Here is a 20,495-nt window from a genome sequence, read left to right as displayed (position 1 = left end):
GGTGCCAGGGGATGGCATCGTTCAGCCCATATTCACAGGTTTTAAGGCGATCCACCCACCTTTGCTCTTTTTCAAACAAACGGCGCTCACAGTTTGTGTTTTTATCGGTGAGCATCTCAAGCACTGTCCATTGGAGTTCTTCACACGAATGTGATCCTAAATTGCTTAATCTATACGCGATGAAACAGCGTCATGCATATAGCCTGACCCCATTGTGCTCCCTACCGGGTGCTCTAAGAAAACGCTATCTCCCACTAGAACTGTTTGTACCACCTGTGCAGCTCTAAATTGCCCTTTAGACTAAGTATACTCAACCAGTATTTCGTTCTTAACATAAGAGAATCTAGCATCTCTACTCTCCAGTATTTTGCCATCTGTTTTAAAGGTAGAAGTTTTGCTGATAGTGTCACAAAACTCTGATAATGAAATCCACTATCATTCGGTGTAAGATGTATATGTGCATGCAAAACCTGTACTTTTGTCTATCTCATTGCAGATAACGAAGGGAAATTCCCTAATGTTACACAATCTGAACAAGAATGTTTGTACCACAATGACTGCACAAATTGTGTGAGTACAACACTTTTATGTTTTGTGAGTCCTGACGAAAGCTCCGCAGACCCTTCCAGGCCCCAGGAGCTGAAACATGTCGACGCATTTTTATTAACTACACTATCAGACCTAGTAACTCGGTCTAAAATCGTACCACTTGTTTTAATTGTGGTGAGGAACAACCCCCCCATTAAAGAACTTTGGGGCTGTTCACCCCCTATTTTAAACATTTTTTCCTTTTTTGCACAGTTTTCTTTACACCTTTTTTCACGTATAATCTCTGGACACTGCACCCTTGACCAGAGGCGCCTCGGGCGAGGCTGGCAAATCCACTACTTCAGAGCAGCCAATGATAACTGCCACAACTCTAGTGTGGGGCGGACGAAACACATATACCGCACCTTTCCCAACCAGAACACAGAGTTTATTGAGGCTACTCTGATTTGCAACCTGACGTTTGGCCTTCTAGGAACAGTAGTTTTTATATGTTTATCTTGGCTGCTATTTACGTAAAGGGAAGATTAGAAAGCATAATATGAGCCTCTGGTCTTGACATAAAATTATGTTTTTGTTCAGCTTGACGCCTACAGATTTTGCACAGCCTGTTACAGGAGGCTAATACATTCAAATAAGGAGCAAAATGCACTGTGTAATGTCCAGCTGGTGTGCTGTATACTCGGGATTGGATATCATAAGAAAGTATCATCAGCTATACATGGATTACACCCATCTCAATAAATGCTAGGTAGGTAAAATGCTGAATTGTGTGTCATATTTATCAGCATTTGTTTCAAATCTCGTTATTGAATATAAATTGTACAGGGAAAATCGAAAGAAGACATAAAGTAAAGTACATCCCAGGTAACACAGTATACAGATGGAGCCCTGGAAAGATCAAAGCTAAAATGTGCACCAAGGAGGGGTTGGATATCATAAGAAAGTATCATCAGCTATACATGGATTACACCCATCTCAATAAATGCTAGGTAGGTAAAATGCTGAATTGTGTGTCATATTTATCAGCATTTGTTTCAAATCTCGTTATTGAATATAAATTGTACAGGGAAAATCGAAAGAAGACATAAAGTAAAGTACATCCCAGGTAACACAGTATACAGATGGAGCCCTGGAAAGATCAAAGCTAAAATGTGCACCAAGGAGGGGTGGGGGTCCAAGATAGGTGGAGTAATACGCTATTTCCTTGGTTTGAGATACTGATAAAGATTATTGTAGAAGAGGAGTCTCCGTGAGTTAGTGAAACATGGTGTGGGGGGTTATAGAACTAGCCCCAATGCATAAGGAACGTGAATGGGGTGTGTGCATATCTGTGTAAGGGGCAGCCCCTTTCGGGTCTAACGGACTAGGAGAGGCCTGGTGCACACCTCTTCAATAAGTTATGAGGGGATCCTCAAAAACCTGTAAAGTTCTCAGGCGAGGGGGAACCAGGTGAGAATGCTTTATCTGGGAGAAGTGCTGGATTAGTTGCTGCCAGATGTGACTGAATTTAGTGTCTGTGTGGTTGATTTGGGCGGTGAGAAACTCCAAATCTTTTATCAGCAGTTGAAGGTATCACGTTTTTGTTATTTACATATATTTTTTTCTAGATGGTTTGCTTATATCAGACTTCCCTAGTCTGCCAGTTTTCCCTTCTTGCTACAATTCTCCCAGACTTTCCACCTAGCCATTATTTTACCAGCATATTTAATATGTTGTTGCACGGTCTGCCAAAAAATCGGGTAGAAGAGAAGTCTGAAAAATCTAGTTCCTCACCCCTCGCCCCAGCCTTAGAAATTTAAAATTAATAGGGTCAATGCATATGAAGTAAGTCACTTCAAGAGTATTGTGAAGCGTCTAAATTGTTTCTCAGTCATTGTGAATACATAGGCAGAATTTCCGAGCTAAAAATGAATAAAGAGGACTAGACACTAAATGATATTCAAAGACCAGCCCCTAGTTCTCACACAATCGGACAAATGAAAGGTATTGTTTCTGAGAAAGGTGTCACCCCTATGGTTGCTGCTATGCAGTATGGAGAGAGCAGGCACCGGCAACCTGGGCATCCCTCTGCCTGTGAGACGTGGATGCCGTTACCTCACGCGAACAGTGCACCTGTCGCAGCAGGTGCCTGTGGCCAACGCCCTGCCAGGACGTTACACCAGGCCGCGCTCACCTGGCACTGGCAACCCCCGCGCGGCTCGTCGGGTTACTATGGCTCAGCACAGCGCCCCCTGCCGGCCGCGGCGCGCCGCTCCCGCTGCCAGGCAGCAACCCACGGCCCGTGCCACAGAGCAGCGCGCAAGATGGCGGCGGCGGCCGAGAGCGAGAGCCTGGAGACCATCACCGAGCACGAACGGATCCTGCAGGAGATAGAGAGCACCGACACGGCCTGCGTGGGACCAACCCTCCGGTAAGGAAGCCTGCCTGTGAGGGGAGGCCACGGGGAGGGCAGAGGGAGGGGTAGCCCCCTCGCCTAGGCCTGGCTGTGAGCGGCACACAGGACTGTAGTGACAGCTGCCCCGGACACTGGGCGGGGGCGGGTTGCGCTCCACGGGCCAACCCTGCGTCAGGGTCCGCTGCAGCTCCTGGAGCCGCCCATAGCTTCCGTGAGCGCGGCAGAGCCTGGTCCTATAACAGGGAGAGACTGCCTCCATCCCTCCCGGCATCCTCAGTTTCTCCCAGCACCAGCCAGGCTGTCATACTGTACACACAGCTGCTGCACTGCTACACTCATGACCAGAGGTTACTTAGAGTCGAACGGTGAATAATTAAAACGCCTTTTGAGGGTCAACAAAAAAAACCAGGGCCGAGCCCGTTACTTAGAAAATGGATGCATTGTCACGAGCCGTGGCTACTAGTATTGCGTGCTCAGCTTTAATGAGGTATGGTCGGTTTTGTCGTGCACTCAGCTGACACTTGATTGTACTTTTTTTTGAACCGGCATTACCAACACTTCTCGGGAAAACTTAATTACATAGGAAGCTAGCGAAATAGATCGCTTTTAGAGGAATAATATGGGCTTTTCACAAGAGAGGAAGCAGGTGCTGGAAACATTTGCACTTTATTTCCCAGCGCAGACTACGCTTTATTTTTCAATAACCATCAGATCATGATCTGGCTGTTTTTTTTTTGTTCGGAGGAACAGATACACTTGCTCGAGCGTCGGCTCCTGTCAGTGATGTTTGTGTTTTGTTAGCCCTTCCCAGTCAGGGCTGAGCCTGTTTCTCAGAGCCCGGCCCATCCTGCATGCTGTGCGCCTATTGGTTACATTGCCGTGACCTGTCTAGGAAAAAAAGCCGGGGGACAGTTCAAATGAAAAGCAAAGCCTTCGTGTACATGAATACATATTGGCAAATAAACTGTCAAGTTATTGCTCTACCATTCATATTCTTTGGGATTATTTCCGCCTTGGAGTTTTCATGCCTGATTTTAGTTTAGCATAGGCACTGCTCACGCATCGGTGTTTGCATCTTGCTTCGGGTGCACGTGCCACAGTACCAACTACAGCGCAGACAAATACCTTTTCGGGTTAATGCACGCTGACCAGGCATCTTTGAACCCAGAAATAATAGTTACACTCATGGAAATAAACGTAGCCAGTGTCCTCTAGGTCGATCGCTGGCATGAGGCCAAGGCGTGGAATCAAGCACCGTGAGACCTGGTTAATATGTAATCTGAGGTAAAGTGCCTTTTGTGGTAGCATAAAAGACTTGCAGTAAACGTAGTTTTACAAATGCTTATCAGAGGATGATACATGCCCCAAAATATGTTGCAAATGGTTTAGGTTTGAAGGACGGTGTCTAACAGTATTGATCTTTATGCTATTAGAAATAAACAATTTGTGCGAGGAAATTAAGAGTATTGGCTTGTTTACTCTTTCGATTACAGAACTCTGATCTACTAAATAGAGAATGAAGCCTTGCCATGTGCCGAAAAATACGAACGTGTACATTTTCACATTTTCTGACTTTCGGTCCTTAATGCACTATTCCATCTGTTTGAGAGGTATACATAAAATATCAGTATAGATTGCCTTGTTGCAAGCGCTATTGGTTTTAGTGGTCTGTTGATCGTATGTGACTTGGGAGATGTTTGTCTTCTTGATATATTTTTCATCGGAATTTATTCATAAAGATGGTGTTTGCCTCTGCCTGCTGCTACACAATGAACCACAGACCCCTTCCTTTTGTAAGCAACATTTATGTGTCAATTGAAATAATGAGGAATATGTGAGGGTTGATGTGTTGGCAAAACAATTGAAACATGAAAACACGAGACCGTCTCTAATGCATAAATACAAAATCAACACGTACTAATAAACAGTCAGCAGTATTGTGGGTGAAAATTTAAAGGAAAGACAAACTGCTTTTTGAGCTGAATATAGTCAGAGCCTACGACCAAAATATCAACAATTTTAAACATTAGGGTGCAGTGGGTGTCAGCTGTACAGAAATCAATTGTTGTAAGAATGTAAATTGTGATTTTTTTTGTGTGAGGGGAGGAGAAAGGATTGTACCTGATGTGGGCAACCATTTTGCTTTCCTGGCTACCCATGGATATTTTGTATGTAGGAACGGACGGCATGCTTATAAGGACTTAAGTTACTGATTGCTGATTAAGTACTTGACATAACCTTTAGCTGGACACTATGGATACTCTGAATGAAGAACGAGAACGCATGGCAGAAACACTCTTTCGGGACCTTAATGCAGTGTAACACTTGATAAAGTTGTGAATATTATGATACGGCTAAACTGGAACATTCGAAAGGCTAGAGTGAATCAACTCTAATAAAGAAGAATTGTTTTACAAGGTACTAGGTATAGAAAAAGTAGCCAAATTGTCAAGATTTATATTTGTATCTTGACAATGATGTTTCAAAAATAGAAGTTGCAAGTATCACTCTACATGAAAATAGCTTTAAAAAAATAGAACTTTAGAGTAATCTGCATTAGTGGTGGGAATCGGATTGAGACAGGAGGGCATGAAAGATGTGTTTATTTGTTTTTGCCAATGTGACTTGATGTATTGTTTTTCTGCATAAAGATTTGAACAATATTAGAAGGATTACAAGGTTATTTTGCGGGGAAGCTCTTGGCTCTTCTCGAAGAACACTTGGGAAATTAGCGACAAATGGTGCAATTTAAAGAATTGCATGGCAATGACGTAGGTTTAAACGTAACTTTCATTTTACATGGAGGCTTGGGGCATTTAGTAGCACATTGCATATCTCAAACACATTATGTACAAAGGCTCTGTGAAGAAAAGGAGATTCCCCCCGATGGGCCTACACTTTTTGGACAGGGATTAAAATATGTTTTGTATGTGCTGACAATTCTTGTGTGTGGGTAAATCCTCCATACTAACAAAGATCAGGAATATTTAGGGTAAGGGGCAGGAAATGCCAGTACATTTCTTTTTTTACAAAACATGTTTTTATTGAAGTAAATCACATTACAGGTCGCATAAACGGTGTATTAGTTCAACACAAAGACTTTTCGTATACCTAAAGTCTAGCGGTCTGAATAAAGCAGAGGTTATGTTCAAGGATTGTTCTACATGTATGATCTTCTTGCGGAACCAGCTAACAAATAAACATACACCAGCAAACACCCGCCTCACCACTCCCCTCCATCTCGCTTGTTCCATCAGTGTAGTTCAGGACACATATCCAGTTAGCATATCCGGCCAGCAAGCAACTAACCAGGGGCACTCCAACGCAACCATGGAACGCAGGGGCCGGCAAGATCCTTCACATAATGTCCGCTTCCAACCAGCTAGTAGACAAAACATATTACTGCATGCATTTATAGGCCCATATTATGGGTCAGGGGATTATCATGGTGGGTGCGTATCATCTGTAGTTTGCTCCTTGAACTTCTCCAGTAACACATCCCAGGCCTGTGCAAGAAGATACTACCGAAGACCCGCCCTCGCTTCCGTATATAGCTGCATGCCTTCCGTCTGGCTCCACAAGACTACTGCTCATGCCCAAGAAGTCAAGGTGGGAGCTGATGGCTGTTTCAAATGCATCGTGAGTGCTTGCTTAGCTAGTAACAGAGCAAGATCCATAAACTGAAGTGCAGGGCACTCTAGTATGGGATGGGGAAACAAGCCTATATGTACGGCCTCAGGAGTTTCTGGGACCAGTAGGCCAGTGGTATGTTACAGTCCGTAGTACCTGAGACCTGCACTAAGGAACAGGCACACAGCATATGAAGAAGGTCTGCATCCAGGACCAGACATTGGGGGCAAGCTGCAGCTGAACCCGGGAAAATCCTAATAATGCGTGCCGGGGTATGATAAGTCCTATTCAGAAAGTTACATTGGATATACTTAAAACCGGCCACCCTAGACACCCTTTGTGGATACTCTAAAGCTGTTTACCATTCCTTCCCATTGAGTTTTCTGGCCAAATCGACCTTCCATGCAGTACAAAGAGATACTCGGGAAGCATCAATCAGTTGCAAAAAGGCCTTATAAAGCCATTTCACCAGTTTCCACTAAGTACCCACAGTGTATAGCATCTGGTACACCTCATATGTCCAGGGTAACTGATGCCCAATATGAAAAAGGGAGGAAAGCCTAATATGCTCTGATATGTCAGAAAGTGTCCAGGTAGGAGATCACAGTCCACTACTAGGGCTTGAAAGTCCAATACCTCCCCACTGAGAAACGGGTCCCCAATGGTGAAAAGACTCACATTCTCATGCTCTAAGATGTCCTTGGCACAGTCGCCCTGTTGGTGTAGGTGTCGTAGGCCCAGTAAAGGAATAGCCAGAGTGAAGGGGATAACTGTATCTGTCATCTTACTTGTCCGTGCTAAGCAGACCTTTGCCACCCAAAGCAGCCGGATGGCTTGAGCGTCCTGGCTTGTGCACAGGGAAAAAGGATAGTTCAAAAGCTCATTCTGGAAGTCTACTGTCATGAGGGCCGTCTCGCAAAAAGAGAGACCACACACTACCTGGCCACCCACTGGAGTTGAGCTGACAGGTATTAGCATTCAAAGTCCGGGAGGGCAAGTCCTCCCGCAGATACAGGATGCTTCAATGTGACAAACGAGTCGTGTTGTCCAGTGCACCATATCAGCGTCACTATAGAAGAATCCAGATATTTGAAGAGGGAGAGTGGGAGCAAGAGTGGTAGGTTAGTGAAATAATCAAGGAGTCGCAGTAATGCCTCTATCTTCACCAACGCCACACAGCCAGTTACCGACAGGGGTAGAGAAGACCAGAATGTAATCTGTGTTCGAAGCCCCCACATTGTTCTGCCCAGGTTCCCCTGTTGTAATTTAGTAGGTGCATGATATATGCAGATCCCCAAGTAGCGAAATGAAGTGGCCTCGAAGCGGATCCTTTGATCCAGTAATGGCTGAGTAGAAGTCTACCCTGCTGCTGCAGCAGGAAAGGTCAGTACATTTCATACAAGAAAACAGAGAATAGGTTATCACAAATTAAATGAAGATTTTTTTTGTAATCCCCGTCAAACCGGTTCTTTTCAGTTTTTCTTTTTCTTTATATAATTTTCTTATTCCAATAAGCAGGGTATTTAAGAGAATACTTGCCACATATTGCACTCTGAAAAATGCAGGCCATGGGCTTTTTAACGCTGTATTATTGAGTAGCTCACTAGAATATTTCTATGAATGCCCACAATATATCGAATAGGTCACTATTATACAAGATTTAGTCATAATGTCACTATGAATGCCCCCAGTTGGTCAAGAATGGACCACTATCAGGTAAAACGTAACCAGAATGTTGCCATGAATGCCCTCGGTATGTCAATAATGGGCCACCAATATGCCAGGGGTACCCCAAGATTGCCAAGAGTGCCCACAATATGTAAGGCAACAATGATGCTGTGGGTAGTATGAATGTGACAAGTATGTGCCACTGTTACACCAGAGAATGCAGAATGTCTCAAAGGACGGCCCAATATGTCAAGCACGGCCACTGTTAAGCAGAGAATATTCAAAAGGTTATCAAGCATGCCTCCTATAGATGGCCACATTATGCAAAGGGAATGCCATAGGGCAAACAGCCAGCTATCTTTCTCTACTGTAGCCATAATCCTGTTGTTCCCTCATATGCACACACGAAAGTGTTTACACGCAAACATACATAACTTTATGTCCCTGCCCTCTTCTTCTCTCAGCTCCCAGATAGCAGTGGTAAATCTTGGCTTGCAGTGGCTCCACAGCTCACGGACAGTTTACTCACTGCTTTGTGTCGTCCTATGCTACTGGCTGCAGAAGCAGCAGGTGATTGTAGGATGAAGCAATGATCCATGTTCCAAGCTTCCACAGGTTGCTAGAGCTTGCCAGTCCAGAACATGGCGATCTGCTGGATGCAACTTGCTAGTTCCCGAGCCCCAGAGAGGAAGCACAGACACAGGACAGAGGGGACTACAGGGAGAGGCCAGGAGCAGACTGGACAGGTGTTAGCAGGAGATGAGAGGAGACTGGTAGTTTAGGGAGGGCCTTCGAGTTATTTTTGGGATCTTGCTCTTTTATAATAGTAGGCTTCTTGTCTGCTGCCAGTGTCTAGGCCTTTGGTTTTGTTCACAGCGGGTTTCGGTGTAATACAACATTTAGGCTTCAATAATAATTACTGTTGAGTTCTGGCCAGCACCCTTTTCCTGAGGACTTCAATTTTCAAGAAAATTGAGACTCTGGCTTGTTGTCCATGTTGAGACCCTCCATTTTAAGGACATGTTTTTGCCTCCTGCCAGCATTTGAGGTCCTCTTTAGGGAAAGCAGTGTCCTGGTCTGTTTAAAGTATCTGGGTGCATCCGTGTCTGTGAGCGCACATGTTTGGCCTGCTGTAAGCGTTGGGTACGCATTTTCAGTGAAAGTGGAATTCTGTCTTGTTTTTAGTGTCTGTAGGTTAGTGGGGTGACCGCTAAATTGGAATCCTATGAAGAGGGTGGGCCCACCTGCACCACATAAGATTTAGTAGGGTGTTATACCAACTGACTTTCAAAATTAACCAAGCAAAGGGCAAGAAAGCTGCTGTCCAAGTAGGTGCCAGAGACTATCTAAAAGAACAAAATGTCAATATAGCTAAAGTCTTTTTGATCAGACTGTTGATGTGATTTAATCTGCTGCAACCAGGTTTCTTTCGGAATAAAAGAGATAATTTCAGTTGCTCAGTCCACGTCACATTTTTTATACACCTATAGTTCTTGTCTCACATAAAGGGCACATCTGAAGGCAGGATCGGTAACCAAAGAGGTGGAAGGGGCTGTTTCGGCATTAGAGGACAGTTTTTGGCCTGGGTCCCAGAACAACCTGTGACTGCCCTGGCCTTAGTACATTCATTGCCAAATGATGGCTTTCAGTTCTTTTGATAAATGAAGACTGCTAAGGGCCCTCTTGAAATGCTTCCACCTGAGAGTTATTGAGATAAATCCAAAGTTAAATGCAGTAGTATTTGGGTTTGTCATCTCTACATTTATTAATTCCATTTTCACTTTTATGTTTTCCAAGTCCGCCGAGCCAGTTGCCATAATCTTTGTAGTTCACAAATACCTGACTATTCCCTGGCTGATTTGCTTATATACTTTGAGGCAAACTGAACATATATGAATAATTGGGTAGAAGCTGTAGGACATGTTGACCTTTGAAGAAAACATTATTTTTCTGGTCACCCTGAAAAGTGTTAAAGATTGCATATCTCTACTAATTAATATGTAGTTTCTTTCTAGAGTTTAATTAATGATACTCAAGCCGTGCAGGTAGCAGCTGTTCCTGCCAACACTAACCGTCACACTGCTCAATATTCCACCTCACACGTGCACTCTACATCTTAGGTTCTAAGAACTCGTGCTCATAAACAATCCAATAACCTAACACATATTCAGACTTTGAATAAAAATATATATTAAAAAAATTCATACGAGGAAACCATGCATACAATACAAATATTCATTTGGAATGAATATAAAACCATTGACAAAAACTACCTAAGTAAATTTCTTACTAAACCATAAGCATGCAAACTATAAGGCTAACAATCCTAAATTAATATATGTAAGAGGCAACTTAATAACATGCGTCTTACGCTATGAAATTATTGTAAAGACAATCCCTAACAATTGTTCTTCCAGATTTCGTAATAAAATCTATCGTAGCAGAACGTAACAAATCATCTGCCTTAGCTATGGACTGCTCAATTTCCCTCTGAGCCATTTGCACACCCGTAACCATAGACTGTGATGCAATATCTGTATGGATACCTTGCTTACCCACTATAATTTAATCATCCAACCAATCATACTTCTCTACTGCTGGCGCACCATCCTTCCTTCCTTTTAACAAAAACAACCTACTGGCATGCCAAACATTACCATCACTCAGCAATGCCGAAATGCATAAAACCTTTTTAACACACAGCAACTGAAAATTTGCTCACACCCTTCTTCACCAGTCTACCTTCTTTTTTAGTTTAACAAAATATGCAGATATTGCATCACAGTCTATGTTTCTGGGTGTACAGATGGCTCAGACGGAAATTGTGCAGAGAGGTTCCATAGCTAAGGTGGATGGGCCGTTACATTTTTAACAAAAATTTCAATTTCCTGAACCCTAATAAGTTGATAGGTTTACACATAAAACTTTGTGGTTTAATGTCCGGTTTACTGTTTTGAACAGTATTTTGCACCGGGCACAGTGCTGGTTAATTCTAGAAGGGCATATAAACTCTAGACACACAAAAACATAATACACATCATGACAACTGACATAAATATATTTTGTTTTTATTAATCTTCTTTTTTGTTTTTGGAGATAGAAAAAGTATATATATTTATAAGTACAATTCATATATGATAACTTTCAATACATAAACAAAAAAAATTGCAGATGATGTTGTGCAAATTAGAACCACATATTGTTACAAAGTATGGTATAACATGAGAAATTTATAACTTCAGTTTATATGTGCAGAGTGGGTAAACAGTCTTTAGAATTCATGATACTCTGCACGGCCACTATTAGGCTAGAAACATAATTGAGGTATCCTATAGAGCTGAATTTGCGGAGATCTGGGGGCATATAAAAGACAAAAACATTCCTTGGCTGTCTCATATCAAGGCCCTTACTAGGCATTTGGGACTGCCCCAACTATGGGAGACCCCAGAGCTCAGCTGTCCGAGTATATCTAGGGCACAGTTGTTAACCCTAGTGAGGGAGAAAAACTTAATTGCACTACATTGATCGACAACCCAGGGTAGGTTGTCTGTTGAGTTTCTTTTAGTAAAATCTGAACCTCGACAGGAGGAATTTCTTGATGTAGTCCAACCCCCTTTTGCAAGGAAATTATATACCCAACTGAGGCACGGCTGCCTTCCAATAAGGGCATTTACTGCAAAATGGGTAAAACAGATAATGAAACCTGCCCAGAATGTAATTATAATCGAGAAGATGTTGCACATGTCATGTTTTTCTGCCCAGCATATGGTACAATAAGAAAATGCTGGCTAATTCCGCTATGCAGAAACTTGGGCTTTAGGCAACATATGCAAGCGTGTAGAGTCTTAATGTACTACACATCACCACCTATTGTTTTTGCTGTCTCCCGCTTCTTACATGGTATGTGGCGCCGTAGGAAAAGCTTTGTTTAGAGTTATTGGAAGTTTATCTGGCTTAACCCTTTCTCTTTTTTTTTTTTATAAGAAAACTATTTTATCAAGACCGTCAACTGATAACTATCTGTATAATTAACTTTTTATCTTGATTGTGAATTGTGTATATTTATTGTCTTATTTACTGTGCTTTGTATGTATTTTATCTGCACCTTTATGGTCTTTGACCGAAATAAAGTTATCTTATTATAATTTAGGCCATATATGGAAACACTGGTAATGTTTGTTGAATGTCCGGTTTATGCACAAGGGTTTACTACTTTTATGCCCACTAACTTCGACGACATTGTCATGGATACTAAGATCCTGAAGATGTACCTTATAAGAACCTGACTGATCCTCTTCCTGTCACTCCTCATAAACGATAGATTTCACAGATTTAGAGCAACGACACACACTTGCAAAATGTCCCTTAACTCCACATTTAGAACATTTCTGGTTTAGAGCCGGACATCTGTTATCATGGGCTAAACGATTAGCGCTACCTCAGCAATAACATCTGCCTTTCAGGGCTTCCACTCTTTTGTTGAATTTATACTTCTTAAATGCCTTGGTCTTGTCACTTCCACTTTCTTCCTTTGTATTCTGTTTCATGGTGACAACATTTCCTACATTTTCACTCTTTTCTTCAAGATACCACAGCTTCCCTACATCTAGAAGTGAGCTTTAATGTGCTAACAATGGATACAACCCCATGTAAGGTTGACTCTTCATGAATCCATAACCTATCTTGTAGACCAGAATTGTTGAAATGTATTATGTTCTGCCCCTAATTAGTTCATCCGCAAAGCAAATCTACAGGTAATAGCATTTTTTTAGTGCAGCTATATAATCTTCTATCTTTTCCTCATCACCTTGTTTCCTGTGAAAGCAGTTATAGAGATCAATACTCTTATCAGTGCTTTAAATGAGCCGGTACTGTCCGGTACGGAGTACTACCACTTTTTTATTTTGAGGAGAGGAGTACCAGCACTTCTCAAGAGAAATGCAATACCTTTAATTGGAGAGTACCAGCACTTCTAAGAAACAAGCAGGTACTCTGGCACAGAGTACCTGCACTTCTATTTTTCCATTTCAAGCACTGTACTCTATACACACAGTAGGCGAAAAATATGCATCATGGTCCTCAAGTGTGTGTGTAAAAACATCTTCCTCAACCCCAGAGCGGAGTTTCTTTTCCATACAATTGTACACTTTTAATTCCCCAGGACCTAATCAATGCAGCCGGTATTGAAAAAGGGTTAACCCAAACAAAGTCACAGGGACCTGGGCAATTTACGTGAAAGACAGAGGGGTCCCAGACTGCGTAAGAGAAATAAATTCATAAAGATTAAATTCTTAAATGATAGGAAAGTGAACAAGTGTTTAAACATGTAAGTTGTCAGCAGTCAGATAAAAATCCATAACTAAGATGCTTTAAATCTTCTATGAAACCGCCCCCAAAAATTCAGAGGTGTTTGTGAAACAGTCCCATAAGGTAAACAGAAGTCGTAACTTTCATACTTTGCACAAGAAATAGATTGACTTGAACAGGATTACACTCTTGAATCCTAACAATTAACTGCCACGGTTCATACCTGAGACTTAAACAAAAGTGCATGGCATATGTAGAAACTCAAAACTCAGGCGCCAAGGTTATGATGTGCAGTGCAAAATCACATTATAGCTTCCCAAACTAAGATGGCCACCATCAGTGACTAATATCAATGAGCCGATCTCAAAAGAAGAATTCGACTGTGGATCAACCATGCACACTGCAGTATGTACAGCTAATCAGGAATGCTGATGTAGTGGCTAATGGGTGCGCTTGGGCACAGATGTCCACAATGGAAGATACAGGCAGCATGGTGCCCTTTATGTGCGCATGCAAACCATTGAATGCAGCTTTTTATACCAATAGGATACTAGAGCAACAACTAATCAAAAGGAAACATTTAAGATACTCCAGGAGTTAACCTCTCTAGAAGGAGTGACTCCCAATGTGAACCCCTCTCAGGAGTTCTGTGATACATTAAATTACTTTTTTAGTAACAAAATACAAATAATTAAAGATAGTATCACTCTGCTTGCTTGAAATTAAGTGAGACAAATAGGGAGAATAATAATACTTTATTTTCCAACTTTTGGAAACTGATGAAAAGTGAACTTTTCACCAAAGTTAAATCTGGTTCCTCTAGATACCCTTGCCACCTGCATTCCTGAAAGAGTGCACGCCTGTAATACTCCCTCAGTTGATGGCTCTACTTAATCCCCTAAGCAAGGTATAATGTCACACCCCTTTAAACATGCAGAAATCATCTCCTTGTTAAAAAATCAATTTGCGTATCCAACGGTCCTAAAATACTATAGACCAATGTTATTTCTCCCCTAGTCTGCAACGCTGATAAGAGGCCCATGTGGCTCAAGAACTATGCAGCCATCTACAGGAAACTGCCTTCCTCCATCTAGTCTAAGCGGGTTTCCAGCATTTCATACCACATCATCTGTAATAGTGACTGTGTTGGATGATTAAAGAAGTAAAATCAACCTGGGTAAAAAAGTTGCATTGGTTCCACTGGAATTATCTGTAGCCTTTGACACATTCGATCATAGGATTCTAATCAACCGCCCTGAGGCAGCAGGTGTGCAAGGCATAGCGTTGCAGTGGCTCATACCCTCCTTAGAAGAGCAAACACAGTCTGCCTGACTCAAGCAATTTTCATCCAAACCTAAGAAGTTGGAGTGTGGGGCCCCTCTGGGAACATCGATGTACCTGCATCTTTTCAATCTCTACATTAGACCCCTTATTGTGGAGTTAGCATCCAGGAGCTGATGTGTTTACAATTACACTGATGCCTCAACTGTTATATCTAGATAGCACACCATCTTCCGTTGTACATTTTCACAATACAATGAGATACTGTTGTGGAAGAAGCGTAGACTGACACAAGTAGATTTAAGCAGGAAACATGGCTTTATTTAGGTAGAAAGCAGAACAACGTCCTAACCTCCAGCCAGCCAGACACCAACTGTCTCAGCTGGAACACATCAGCCGAGTCAGCCTAGAATGTCGGACACACATTCTGAAAGGGACTTAAGGGGACACGAACAACACATATAAAGAGGAAGCAATGTACAACACACCTCCTTCCCTTAGGGGAACTCTAACATATGTAATCATTTAAATAGAGAGGAAGTCTATGAAGACGTGAGCACCTGGAACTACGAGAAACAGAATGATCTTGAGCAACCACACCTTGTTCATTGGTACAAGCGGTAACAAGATTATCAAGATCAGCAACATTATCTAGACCATCAGCATCCCCACCACCCTCCTCCCTGTGAAACATTTGAAAGTGAAGGAACATATGTTTCCACAAAAGAGGAAAACATATATCCATTGTTTTGCAAGGGAATGCACTCATTACCACTCAAATCACAGTCACTCAAAGGATGAACAGCACTCTTAACAGACGCCAATCTCTGATAAAGAGCCACCCTCCGCACGTTCCATTTCTCACCATTCTCCAACAAAACATAGTCTTGAAATACTTTCTTAATGCGAAAAGGACCTCTAAATTTTGCAAGACCTCTAATTACTCTACCTGGCTTAACCTTCACCAAATCACCAATAGCAAACTTACACATTTTGAAACCAGAAGAAGATGAGGGAATATCAACTCCCGACTGTTGATTTTTAAGCCAGTAAGGAGTGAGTTTCGTGCCTGCACGCCTCCCGCGCATGATCTCAAAAGAACTCTTTTCATCTTTCCCATGGGCAGTGGTGCGATACGCCCTCATCATCTCTTGAACAACCTCATTAGAGAAAGAATTGGATGCACAAGACATCTGTATTATGCCTTTGACAACCCTGTTGACCCTTTCACACAAACCATTCCCTTGCGGATTGTACAGAGTGGTACCATGATGTGAAATTCCACAACTGGATAAAAACAAACGCATCTTATTAGATGTGAGCTGTGTGCCATTATCCGTTATAAGTACAGATGGAAAACCCTCATCCAAAAATAACTTTTTGAGGAAAAGGATTGTACATCCGTTGTAATCTCTTTCACAAATTCAACCACTAGCCACTTTGAAAATACATTTATGGCTACAATTGCAAAGCTTGGTTGTTCACAACAGTCCACACCACACATTGGACCTTATTCTAAATAGAGGAAAAATGTGCGAGGGGGTGAAGTTTTGACATCTAGGAATATTATGCCCCTACCCTCCTAGTTTTAATACCCAGTACAGTTATCAGGGCAGCGTTGCAGTGGTATAGCATCTTTCCAACTAGATAGGGCTGTATCAGTGTATATCGCTATTGTGATTCAAGCCCATTGACTAGGCTAAGATGGCCGCCACGCATGGAGTCGCGATCACGTGATGTGACGCGAGGGGCGTGGTCACACCGGCGCAGCGTTCTTCAGTGATCCTGGCGCGGGCGTCCGACACGGCTGAGGAAAGGCACCTTCCCAGATCGTCACGGTGAGACGGATTTTAATCTAGCGCCAGGGAAGTATGCTATCGATTTTCACTCCTTGGGTTAAATGTCATTTGCTCGAGCCCGCCGGCCCCGCGTAGCCTCACAGGTTCAGATGGAAGTTGGTCACGATCGTGACTGTTAAGTCCCAGTTCGCTTTGGCTGCATTATTGTTGACGTGGGGGTCGCTGAGTTGGGTGCGCTGCACCATGGTATTTACAACTGGCACCCTAGTGATGGAACTGCACTAGTTAGAACAACCCTTGTTAGCAGTGTGTAATAGCAGCGTTAAGCGTGTATGTCACTTGTTGCTCATTCTCGAGTATAGGTGTATTTCCAATCAGGTGCTACATGGCATAACAGCACAAGGAAAACTACAACTTTGTATTTGTTTCTTCCATTTTGCAGATATAATAGTTTTATTACAAATCAAGGGGCACACTCACGCTTGGAGTATCTAGGGTCCCAGTTTGATACCGGAGTGGCTGGTATGCAAAGCTTTGCTGCTCCTGGGTAAATATTCCACACACTACCACTTGGTACATACCTTCAGAGTACACCTTTGGCCAGCCTGAGTCTACATGTTTTTAACTACGTACCTGTTCTCCATTGACAGCACGTTACAGAACTGAGTGTCCAAAAAGAGTGAAGTGGCAGCACTTGAGTGCAGCCCTGATGAAACTGCTCTACGCTATACAGCAGTGAAACATGTCGGCACTGTAGGTAATGGTATGCATGACTAGCTACCAGCCGTTTTAATACTCAAGAGCACGCAATCACCACCCTACGAATAAAAGTGGATAAGGGATTGGTGTGTTGTGTGTGGTTTTAGGCACTTTATCATTATGTTTGTGTGTGTTTGCCACTAGCAGAATTTTCTGCACTTCACTGTAGCACTTTATATGTTGTTTGTTTTGGACACGTCTTCTTTTCTATCACCTTTATTTTCCCGAGGAGCGAGTGACCACCGATGATGAGACAGGGGCCTGTCTGGAAATTGCATACCAGTTACCCCGCTTGGTGGTGTTTCCGTGAGGGGTCACTTGCTTCTCGCACATTTTTCCTCTATTTAGAATAAGGTCCAATGTGTGGTGTGGACTGTTGTGAACAACCAAGATTGGGGTCACTCTGAGAGCTTTGCTCTGTTGGGTTGTCTTGGAGAACAGATATTTTAAACAAGGCAGAGCACAGTGCATATTCTCATTATAATGTGGATAAGAGAGTAGTGGGGAGTGGGATGTATTGGACCCCCCATATGTCACTGATACATTTACTCGCCATTTGGATTGGGTCTCATTGTATATTATTGACTGTGAGTGGAGGGCGACCCTTTCCGTATTCCCTCTAAGCTCCATTGTTTTTTGAGTACAATTGCAAAGCGACAAGACGTAGGCAACTCATCCATGGGACCAATAAAATCAAGGCAGACACTATGCCAAGCCTGATCCATGGACTCAATGTGAGAAACATTATGGTTGCCAGCAACCTTTAACCTTTTCTCCCCCTCCCTACAAGTACGGCAATCTTCAACCCATGAAGCCGTTTGTGAGTCAATACATGGCCACCAGAAATCAGCCCCAATCCTAAGTTGGGTAAAGGTCTGGCCCAGGTGCCCCTCATGAGCCAGTCTCAATAACTTATGTCTCAAGTCAAAAGGAGGAATAAACCTATCCCCTCTTAAAAGTATTGCATCACCATACAATGAAAACTCATCTAGAATCTTTATAAAAGGGCGTACGGAAGGTGTAACACAACTCTCCCTTTTTGCACCTAGTTTAACCATATCAATAACTTCCTTCAGCACCAAATCCTTACTCATAGCCAGACACCACTCTTCCTTGGTAAAAGTACCACCAGATAATTGCACAACATCATCAATGTAAGCAAAAGAACTCACATCCTGGCACTCAAGATCCTCAAAATCAACACTAACATCCCATCCTCATCGCCAAAAATGTTGTGGAAGAAGCGTAGACTGGCACAAGTAGATTTAAGCAGGAAACGTGGCTTTTTTTAGGTAGAAAGTAGAACAACGTCCTAACCTCCAGCCAGCCAGACACCAACTGTCTCAGCTGGAACACATCAGCTGAGTCAGCCTAGAATGTCGGACACACATTCTGAAAGGGACTTAAGGGGACACGAGCAACACATATAAAGAGGAAGCAATGTACAACAGATACATTGGTAGCTGGATGGAGACCAATCAACGGAAGCTGAATGCAGACAAAACAGAGATAGATCTGATGAGTAACAGGAGTTGCATCTGGAACCCTCTTTATTAGCCATGTTATTTTGGTCCACCACTAATTCCATCTACTACAGATAAGAGCCTAGGGGAGTAGATCAATAGAAATCTCTCACTTCCGCCCCAGGTGAAATCCTTGGTTTACAAATGCATAATCCTGGTAAACATTCTGAGGAAATTATCACCACTACTAATGGTAAAAGCATGAAAGCTACTAGTGATCGAAAGTGTTACTTCGCAACATAATTATGCAAATGCAATCTATGCACATTTGCCTAAAATTGCTCAGCACAAACTATAAGTCGTCCAGAATGAGGCCAGCAGACTAATTGTCCCGTTACCTAGATATTCATACTCTTATTACAGAAACTTTACTATGTCCCTATAAAAGAATAAATCCAGTTTGAAGTGTGGTGTTTGACGTATAAAAGCCTGAAAGAACAGATTCCTGGCTTTTTGAACAATGGAATCAAGAAATGTGTCTCCACGTAATCTGAGTCCTCCTATACTAATCTGTTCATAATACCTGTTTTTTGGAAAAGCAGATTTGGTGGAAGGAGCTTTTCTGTAATGGCCCCTACTATGTGGAACTCAATGCGGGCAGTGGTTCGCCATGCAATGGATTATAGTGTCAATTGAAAAAGTCTGAGAACCTGGTTGTTTAAACAGGCTTACGTTATTTAGTAGGGTAACATCTGCTTTCCGAGACAGGATATTACACTCGCTGCAAGAACCTTTGGTGAACGTGTGCTCTATAAGACTACCATAACATAATAAACAGGTATGTCTTGCTCAAACTATGCGGAGGCTTTGGTCACGTGATTATCACTCCTACACCCTCCTCTAGTAAGTTGTTGTTTGGTATGTGTAAGAGAGAAAAACACAAGGAAGCCGACAGCACACAGGAAAGTCATCTCATAGCATAAATTGTTCTGCATCAAGAGATGCGTGGAAGCATACTCTCACTAGCCTGTAAATTTGTCCTTCCTCCAACTGCAGAAATCCACCAATTGTCTTCAAAAGACCACCATAAAATTAAGCGATCTACTAGCGTGCAATAAAGCCCACCGGGCTTCAGTAACTCGTCCCCAACTTTGTTTTGTAGCGAAATGGCAAAAGGGAGGCTCCACACATAGCTTCTTTCTTGAGTTCAATTCTCAATACTCAAACCATTAAGCTGTGCAGACAGAATATCTGCCAGTGCCAACCGTTACAGTGCCCAACATTCCACCTTACACGTACATTCTACGTCCTAGGTTCTAACAAATCATGGTCATAAACAATCCAATTACCTAACAAAAAGTGTTTAAAATGACATTTCTATTAACTAACCCATATGTGGTGCAAACAGTCACAGTGAGTCTTAAACGTATTCCGTGTTTTTTTTAATTGTTTTGATAATATTAAAATATGGAGTTTGTGAGGTTTAGTTATGAAGACATTGTGATGTGTGTGCTGATGTCTTCATCATGCACCGCCTACCTACCTGACCAACGCTTCCCAAATGAGCCTGTTGAGCTCCCCGAGGCTTCAAAAGCACGCAGGCGCGAGATCGTGTGGCTGACATTGCAGTGACAGAATTGGGAA

The 20,495-nt window shown here is 42.5% G+C and overlaps 1 protein-coding gene across 3 annotated transcripts in view; it reads left to right on the top strand.

The window, feature by feature from the left end:
- The first annotated feature begins 2,817 nt into the window (after positions 1-2,817).
- EXOC6 (exocyst complex component 6) overlaps positions 2,818-20,495 on the top strand; it is a 1,184,343-nt gene continuing 1,166,665 nt past the window's right edge. Inside the window, exon 1 of one of the 3 annotated variants that reach the window (XM_086922491.1) lies at positions 2,818-2,959. In XM_086922491.1, coding sequence (XP_086778617.1) covers positions 2,853-2,959 — 107 coding nt within the window. In that variant the 5' untranslated portion in view covers positions 2,818-2,852. The remainder of the gene's footprint in view (positions 2,960-20,495) is intronic. The other 2 variants (XM_086922490.1, XM_086922489.1) reach the window with 2 other exon arrangements.

Source organism: Lissotriton vulgaris, chromosome 5 (genome assembly GCF_964263255.1).
Source record: "Lissotriton vulgaris chromosome 5, aLisVul1.2, whole genome shotgun sequence".
Lineage (NCBI taxonomy): Eukaryota > Metazoa > Chordata > Amphibia > Caudata > Salamandridae > Lissotriton > Lissotriton vulgaris.
Note: the sequence above shows the minus strand (reverse complement) of the source record. Positions and strands in the feature narration are given on the sequence as shown.